The 9,034-nt window shown below is 33.9% G+C and overlaps 1 protein-coding gene across 3 annotated transcripts; it reads left to right on the forward strand.

Moving 5' to 3' along the window:
- The first annotated feature begins 1,550 nt into the window (after nucleotides 1-1,550).
- LOC123894089 (protein NLP9-like) lies at nucleotides 1,551-8,816 on the forward strand. Of its 3 annotated transcripts, none has more exons than XM_045943973.1 (6): nucleotides 1,551-1,827; nucleotides 2,823-3,888; nucleotides 4,752-4,796; nucleotides 4,871-5,617; nucleotides 5,887-6,010; nucleotides 7,217-8,816. In XM_045943973.1, the coding sequence occupies exons 2-6, from the start codon at nucleotides 2,929-2,931 to the stop codon at nucleotides 8,236-8,238; spliced, it is 2,898 nt and encodes a 965-aa protein (XP_045799929.1). In that variant the 5' UTR covers nucleotides 1,551-1,827; nucleotides 2,823-2,928; the 3' UTR covers nucleotides 8,239-8,816. The 3 variants fall into 3 exon arrangements, with proteins under 3 accessions (XP_045799929.1, XP_045799926.1, XP_045799928.1); XM_045943970.1 differs by having other exon boundaries at nucleotides 1,571-2,028; XM_045943972.1 differs by lacking the exon at nucleotides 1,551-1,827 and adding an exon at nucleotides 2,199-2,469.
- Nucleotides 8,817-9,034: the final 218 nt, after the last annotated feature.

The following is a 9,034-nucleotide window of genomic DNA, read 5'->3' on the forward strand; positions in this document are numbered from 1 at the left end:
AGATACGTAAATATAATATTTTTTTTATAAATACATTGTGAAAATTTTAATTCTTATTTATGTTTTATATAATTAAATTTTATTTGAATAGCAATTATGAAGTTTTGTCTCATAATTTCGATACAGTCTTCTTGTTGTGTTAAGTATTTTTTTTTTTTATAAGCACTTGATGTATTGAGTATAATATCTCTGCTGTGCTCTAACTCAATGGCAAACCCTGCATTATGAAAACCAAAAACTATGTTAAATATTATTAACACAAGAAACAAAAAATAATTTTTATGAGATTAAAATTACCATAACACAAAGATTCTTAGGAAGAACCGAGATTTTAGTAACAATTTTAAGATAGAAATATGAAGGAAAAAATTGTTGTAAACAAAAAGAAAATTGAAGAACAATTGAATAAAATCAAATTACTGTACCTTCTTAAAAGTACACACAATTGAAGAATTTTGAAGTATTGAATATGAAACATGATTTGAGATTACCATTACTAAATATGGATTGGAAAAATATTAAACATAGGCAATGCAATTGGAGTTGCAGTGTTAAGCGAAAAGTAAATAATTTTTATCATTTTCAAAATTTACTTTTACTTATTCTCATAAAATTTAATATAAATTACATTTAATTTACTCTTTTTTTTTCCCATAATCAATAATCAATCAAATTTCTTTTTACATCTACCAACAAAACTTCTTTCAAGAAAAACACAAAAAGTCACACGTCAAATTATCACATTTTACTGTGAAACTTTTTATTTTTTTTTCTCAAAATATTTTGCGGAGGGAGTATGTATTTTTTTATGATAAACTTACAACACTTATTAAATTTTTTGAATCCGTTCATGCTCTTGATTAATTTACATCTTTATTTTTTGCAACCATCAATTTTATCCTATATGTGACAAATTTGAATTTCCATGGAACGAGTACATGGTCAAGCAACTCATATCATCCACATTTTTTTTTTGGTAAATGTCATCCACATTTTGATGATTTTATTTTTTTTAATAAAAAAATTTAAATTTAAAAATTAATTTATATGCACAATAAATGTAAATTCAATTAAATCACATTATTATATCACTTTTATTTATAGAACACATCCCAAAACATCTGCATAATATTTCATCTATTAAAAACAAAAGGGCACTTAGGTAGTTTTACAAACTCTCAACAACAAAGTTTTTTATTTGACACTAGCGAGCCAGACAGGCGTCTGTCTAACTTATGTAAAAAATATATATATGTCTTATGTTATGGTTAGTTTGTTAATAAAATATTTTTACTGCTAAAAAAAATGTGTATTTTATTATGATGAGTTTGTTAATAAATTTTTTTTGTTGCTACTAAAAAATCAAAAATATTATTGATATTATGAAAAGTCGATACCAAAACTTATATATTCTCTTTATATATTTTATATATAGTATATAATAGAATAAATAATCACACCAACAAAGTTGAAACACACAAACAAAGCCTTTTTATTAGAAAGATATTTATTTTAAAAATTATAAAATAAATAATAAAAAATGAAAGTTTGACCCAAAGGTAAGCGTTGAGAAAGGTTAGTTAGGGAACACCGTACAAAGGGTAGAAAACGGCTTGGAAACACCGTCATACCATTTTTAGAAACCTCCCTCAATTTTCTGAATCTTACGTCCGAATTCTGTTCTGTTTTTTCTTTCCTTTTATAGCAACCAACCAACACCATTTCTTTAACTCCTTCCTTTTACCCTTTCACTATACTTTAGAGCTAAAATGTCCCTTTTTTGTTCAATTCTGTGAAACAACATTCGTCACTTTCGAGGATTTTAAGGTCGGTTGTTTATTCATTAATCTTATCAAATTCATTCCTAGGGTTCATTTTTTCGGCTTTTCCCCAATTTCATTCTCAAATTTTGAGCTTAATTGTTTGCATTACATACAATAGCTATAAATACAATTCATAAATCTTCACACTTTCATAAATTGTTGTTTTCTTTTAACTTCCTTTGGAGCTATGATCTTCAACATTCAGGTTTTTTGGGAACCCTAAAATTTCAAATTTTTTTTTTTGTCTTTCAGTTATGTTTGTTGGATTTTGATGGCTTGTTGTTTAAGGCATTTGTTTCATTTGTGTAATTTTGAAAATTGAAATTCTCTTGTGGGGTATAGGTTGCTATTCCAAAAGATAAGATTTTTTTAAAGAGTGGTGGTGAACTCTTCTAATGGTTAATATGAGTAACAAAGATGAATGATAGATTAATAGTTAAGAATCCTCCCTGCACCACTTCCTATGTTGGGTCGGTCCATACGGAGCAAAACTTTGGCTTTAAATGGGCCCCTGCTAGTGGACAGTGGAATTGGTGTCCCTTGGATTAGTCGGTCCTTAGACCTGATACCAAGTCTTAAAAAAAAATATTTAAGATTTAGAGGACTTTAAATCAGGTCAATGGCACAGTGCCTATGCAGCTCAACAGTTAAGAGTTTTTGGATGATAGATTAATAGAATTCTATTTTGAATATCAAGAGAATTTTCCTCATGCAAGTTTTACCTATGCAGCATATGATTTTGCTTGAGAAATTAAAAGATTTTTTGCTCAATTTTTAATCAATGTTTTCGCTTGAGCTGTAGAGTATCTGCTTGTGCAGTCCTGTTTATCTCACAAGTTCAAATCTGCAGCAGTTCTTATGATTTTTTTGTTGTTGTTGGTGATTGTGTGGTTTGCTAATTGTTGATTTTGGAAAATTTTCCATAGGGGCTATGCTCAACTGCTAATGTTTAATTTGCTTTATGATAATAGTAGCTGATTTGAGTACACAAACTTATAGGTTTCAAGAATTCTTGTGAACAAGGAAGCAATGTCTTGTGAAATTTTTTACGTAGAGGGACTCTAATACGGCTATATTTTGATTGGTTTTTATCTCTAACTTAAGTATGGAATACCCTTTTTACCCTAAGGGAAGAGGAATTGGGTATTGGCAGTCTCCTGGAACTCAGTTGGAAGAATCAAGATCATTAGATGGTGGAATCAGCAATTTGGGGTCAGAGGATATGCCTAGCAGCTTCTCCGAGCTCATGAACTTTGATACTTATGCTGGTTTGTGTTCTGGCCCATCCATGACTGATCAGATTATGGCTAATGAGCTTCCGTCTCTTGCCTCGGTATTATATCAATCGCCTGATGAATTCAATCTAGTAGAACAAAACACTGGACAATTCTATATGACAGGAGTCAGTGGAAATTACAATAACTCGGAAAGCTCCCCCATTTTTGGGGAGAAAATTGTGCGTCAACAGATGGATAGCCTACTTGATTTATTAGACAACAACAATGATGCAAATAACTTAAGTTCTAAGCAAAAAATTAACGACTCTTCACAGCATGTTAATACTTTTGACATGGACAATTGCATAATCTCCAAGCCACCTGATTTGTCACTTGATGAGAGAATGCTGAAAGCCCTGTCCTTCTTTAAAGAATCAGCTGGTGGGGGAATATTGGCACAAGTTTGGGTACCGATAAAGCATGGTGGTCAAGTTTACTTAAGCACTAGTGAGCAACCTTATTTACTAGATCAAATGCTTGCAGGGTATCGTGAAGTATCAAGGACATTTACATTTTCTACAGAAGGAAAACCAGGTTTTTTACCAGGACTTCCTGGTCGTGTGTTTATCTCCAAAGTTCCCGAGTGGACTTCCAATGTTGGTTACTACAGTCCAAGTGAGTATTTGAGGGTTGAGCATGCAAGAAATCATGATGTTCGTGGATCAATTGCGTTTCCCATATTTGATCTGCACTCTGGACTGCCATGTTGTGCTGTCTTGGAACTTGTCACTACGAAGGAAAAACTTGATTTTGACAGAGAATTGGAAATTATTTGTCGTTCACTTCAGGTAGGCATTTCTTTTGCCGTTTCCATTTGAACTTTCCTTTTTGCATCTTGCCTGTCTCGCTGCTTTTCATGTTGAGTTTGATGGAAGTTGACATGGTTCCCTTCACATAATTTTTTTTGCCTTCAATTTATTTATGTTCTATTTTGAATTTATTTGTATCTGTATTGCCCTAGTTTGGTAAGCATTTAAGGAATTTAGGCAAATATTTAGCCCACAACATGATGCAAATCGGTTCGAAAATTGTTTTGGCAAACATGTGTTGCATAAATACATTATTCGAGACTTATTATTATTATTCTTATATCACCATTTAGGACTTAGATGTCTCAATACAAAGATATCATGGAGAATTTTGTAATCTGGCTGGGAAAGCATCTCAGGTGTTTGTCGGTGATCGGTCAATACTTGTTTCTTAAAACGAACAATGTTAATATTGTTAGTTTTTATGTTGAGGGTGGGGATCGAACCCTTGACCTCCTTAATAATGTTCAGTGTTGTTCCACACCATGGCAAGGAGCGCTTAGGCAGAAACATTTCCATGGACGTGTATTGAGTGGCCGTGTTTCCCGTCTTCGCATTAGGGATCATAACTAAATTTAAAAATTAAAATTCATCGACATTATGTGTTTCTAGTCTACAATTGTATATGCATCCAATATTCATCTGGGAATATATTTGAGTAGTTGCATTATTTCAAAGTGCATCCTATATTCATTTGACCAAGAATTTATCTTTTGCCAAGATGTTTCAAAGACCATCACTCCAATTTCTCATAAGAAGTAACCCATATGTCTTATAAATTTGCATATTATATCATAACTTACGGTAGTAATGATGCATGTATTTCTCATGCTTTTCTGCAGCTTGTAAATTTAAGGACTACGATGCCTTTTCGGCTGCTTCCTGAGGTATTTTCTTAAACATGTTTTTTTAATTTCCCACTGGTTTTGCACTTCTTAGAATATTATTTCTTCTTCTGCAGTGTCTTACGAATAATAAAAGAGCTGCTTTAACAGAGATAGTTGATGTGTTAAGATCTGTGTGTCATGCACATAGATTGCCACTGGCACTAACATGGATTCCCTGTTTTTACAATGAGGGCACAAGAGATGAAACTACTAGAATACAAATTAAAGAGGGTAATTCAAGTTCTAGAGAAAAAAACATACTGTGTATTGAAGAATCAGCTTGCTATATAACTGATAGAGCGATGGAAGGATTCGTGCATGCATGCATTGAACATCCTCTTGAGGAAGGGAAAGGTGTAGCTGGGAAAGCACTTCAATCAAACCATCCTTTCTTCTATTCTGATGTGAAAACATATGATATTAGTGAGTATCCGCTTGTTCATCATGCACGCAAGTTCAATTTGAATGCTGCAGTTGCAATCAGGCTAAGGAGTACTTATACTAATAATGATGATTACATATTGGAATTCTTTCTGCCTATCAATATGAAGGGGAGTTCAGAACAGCAACTTTTATTAGACAACCTCTCAGGTACCATGCAGAAAATTTGTAAGAGTTTGAGGACAGTTTCAGGTGCCGAACTATCAGAAATGGAAAGCTCTCAGGAAGGGTTTGAAAAGAACAGTGTCCCAAGTTTTCCCCCCTCGTCTAAGAGAAAATCTCCAACACCATTTATAAATGAAAGCCATGGTTCCGTCAAGAAGCTGTCGTCAAAGGCTTCTAACCTGAGAAACAATGGAAATGAGCCTTCTCCTAACCAGGTACTGTCCTTTGACCCTAATAATGCATGTGTTTTAATGTGAAATTGCTGCTCTATCTGAGGAAGCATTTGTTAAAAATGATTGTGAATGATGTAGTAGAACAAGGGACCAGAAATACTAAACCTCTATGACTCTATCACACTTCACTTATGCTATAAAGGAGTATGCTAATGGGGCAATGGATTGATATAATTTATGCATCAATTTTTGTAAGTTATTGACGGTATAACTGTTTTTAGCGTTTCCTGAGCTTCAACTTTTCTGTGCAGGAAAGAAATGCACCGAAAAGACGAGCTGAGAAATATAGAAGTTCATCCGAGAAGAATGTTAGCTTGAGTGTTCTCCAACAATACTTTTCTGGTAGTCTGAAGGATGCTGCAAAAAGCATTGGCGGTTAGGCTCCAACGTTATTTATCCTAATTTCTGTGTATTTATTGACCTGTCTTATTTATTTTGAATTATGGTGACGGAAGTCAATTTTTATCATATCTGCACTCGCTTTAGTTATATAGACGGGTCTTAACAATAATTTGAAATGCATACCTTAGTGTTGTGTTTGGATGAAATAATTCAAAATATTAGATAATTTAAAACCCTTTTTTTTTAATTTTTTTTTTTTGTTTGGATAAGTATTTGTGATATTTGTTCTCGTTTCTTGCTGCCGCCATTATACACATTTCTTGCTATCAACATTATACACCCTCACCAGCCACAACATAAAAGCAAAGCCTCCTCTGACCAACCACACTATGTCCACCTTCAGCTATAGCTACCCTATACCAGCACAGCCTTTTCTACACCATCATCTGTTGGTGATCGATGCCACAAACATCTTCTCCTCTACGTTTCTAACTCTCATATATGCTTAAACCTTCCCCAGACAATATCGAGACTTTTGACAGCATTGTTTTTAACATGATCTGCATGAATTTGACCAAATAGTGTTCCTCTATATTGGAATGTAGAACTGAAGCCGCAACCATTGATAGTAAAACGTGTTATTGTATTTTGTGGATTTTGAAAACTTAATTTCAAGAGGTAGAATTTCAAATTCTCCATTTTGAGAAAAAATTAACATGAATAAGATTCATGTAAAAACTATATTTCCTCCTTAAAATCTTGTATCCAAACACATTTAGGTTTTGAGAGGCATTATGGATTTTTTATTCTATAGTTATCACTTCTACACAAAACAACGAAAGCAAAAATAAGTATTGTATGATGAAATTGTTTAAACGGTTCTGGTTGCATGTTACATCTCTGTCTTAAGCATCACTTGATTGTCAAATTTTTATTTTTTTGAACAAGCAAATTTATATTGAAATATACAAGAGAGATGTTTACAAAGTGAGATATGCAGTGTGATAACTTCAAAGCTTAGTGTGGTTAAATAATAATATCATCATTGTTACTAACGATTTAAATTGACATCAAGTTATAACTACTGTTCTATCTAAGACAAAAAATGTCCTTTCATTGTCCACAGAAGATGTTTATATTTCTGAAAGCTATTCTTATTAATTGAAACATGTTTTTTTTTAACTATTCTTATTAATTGAAACATGTTATTTTTTAACAATTGAATTATTCTTTGAGCAGTTTGCCCGACAACTCTGAAAAGGATATGCAGGCATCACGGAATTTCAAGATGGCCATCCCGCAAGATTAATAAAGTGAATCGTTCTTTGAAGAAAATTCAGACTGTGCTTGACTCTGTCGAGGGAGTTGAAGGTGGGTTGAAGTTTGATCCTTCCGTGGGGGCATTTGTGGCAAAAGGGACAGCCATCCAAGAAATTGATGAAAATAGAAGCCTCCCTTTCCCCGAGAAAAGTACTACAGAAGACTCTGAGCCGTTTTCACAAGATGCTGCCTCAGTGCCTCTTGCACATTGTAGTGACGGTGAGAATTCAGCAAATAAGTTGGATGAGAAATTGAAGGAAACCAATGCATCTTTGATTGATTGCAGTGAAGATTCAAAATCATTTGCAATGGATGATTGTCCTGAACAAGCTTGTTTTGGTTCCGTTCTTGGAAAAGGTGATCAGTGGGTTCTGAACAAGGGTGGTTTGAGAGAAGAAGAAAAATGTAAACATAATACTATTGGCAAGAGGACAAGTTCCTTTGTTGTTTATGAGATGGACACTGGTGTGGATGGGGATGATGAGGCTGTTGAGAACAACAATCCTGCTTCTTCAAGCTTGACAGGCTCGTCTAATAGCTCTGGTTCAATCGTACATGACAGTTCATCAGGTTACCAGAACCTTAAGAACCAAAAGCAGTCCAAAAGCAAATCAATCATCGTCGATAGCGGGTCAAAAATCGTTGTGAAAGCTACTTACGGAGAAGACACCATTCGTTTCAAGTTTGATCCAGCCACAGGTTGTTTAAAACTATATGAAGAAGTTGCATCAAGGTTCAAACTGCGAAACGGGACATTCCAGCTCAAATATCTAGACGATGAAAAAGAATGGGTGATGTTAGTGAACCACTCAGATTTACAAGAGTGTTTGGAAATATTGAATGATATGGGGACACGTAATGCAAGGTTTCTTGTTCGCGATACGCCTTGTACTTTTGGCAGCTCTGGTAGTAGCGTGTGCTACTTGGGAGGCAGCTCATAGCATATCAGATGATGGAAATGGATGACTTAAATGTAACAATTTTAGTTTTTTTGCTTTGACAAGATTTTGATGATATTTTCACAATCTTATGGAGGGTTCTGCATCTCGACGAGTTTGAATTTTAGGTATGCTAGTTGCCAAGCTTAACTAGAGTGTCCAATATTGTCATTCCCGAGCGGCCTCTGGAAATATTCGGCTTATGTGGGAGCACAAGCTTTGGCACAATGATAAGGCTGTTGTCATGTATACCAACAGGTCATGGATTCGAATCTTGAAAACAGTCTCTTGCTTGCAGGGTAAGGCACATTTACTCTCCAAACTCCATTTGATGAGAGCTTTTAGTTCTGTATATGTTGAACACACAGATAGCAGCAGCATAGGAATTTATAGTAGTAGTGAGAACATGAGGTAAATGGCTCTGCAGTGCTGTAATGTAATGTCAGTTTGTTGTATATAATTATCAACCGATGATATAATTAAAATGTAGTGACAATATATATAAAATGAGAAGTGTACAGAGTGGTTGTATGAATAAGATATGTGATTCCTGAGTCATGTAGTGACAACTTTAGCGATTATACTGAGTCTTTTCTAGGAAAAAAAAATACTATAGAGTATGGTTGTAAAAGTAATACTATAATTAAGTGTTTTGGTGGTTGTTTCTTCGATTTCATTGATGATATTGACAGTGACATACCAAATATTTAAGTGTATCTATGAAAGAGTGCTTTGAAGAGTGTGCTGCTGCTGGCTTATCAAATAGTTTAACAGCTAATTTGGTCAAGGAGTGTAAAAA

This window comes from Trifolium pratense, linkage group LG7 (assembly GCF_020283565.1).
Source record: "Trifolium pratense cultivar HEN17-A07 linkage group LG7, ARS_RC_1.1, whole genome shotgun sequence".
Lineage (NCBI taxonomy): Eukaryota > Viridiplantae > Streptophyta > Magnoliopsida > Fabales > Fabaceae > Trifolium > Trifolium pratense.

Excerpts from the sequence above, each read along its gene's own strand:
- LOC123894089 (XM_045943973.1), top strand. The coding sequence starts at position 2,929 with ATGGAATACCCTTTTTACCCTAAGGGAAGAGGAATTGGGTATTGGCAG. Across the intron at positions 3,889-4,751 it reads TTATTTGTCGTTCACTTCAG|CTTGTAAATTTAAGGACTAC; the intron begins GTAGGCATTTCT and ends GCTTTTCTGCAG. Across the intron at positions 6,011-7,216 it reads TGCTGCAAAAAGCATTGGCG|TTTGCCCGACAACTCTGAAA; the intron begins GTTAGGCTCCAA and ends TTCTTTGAGCAG.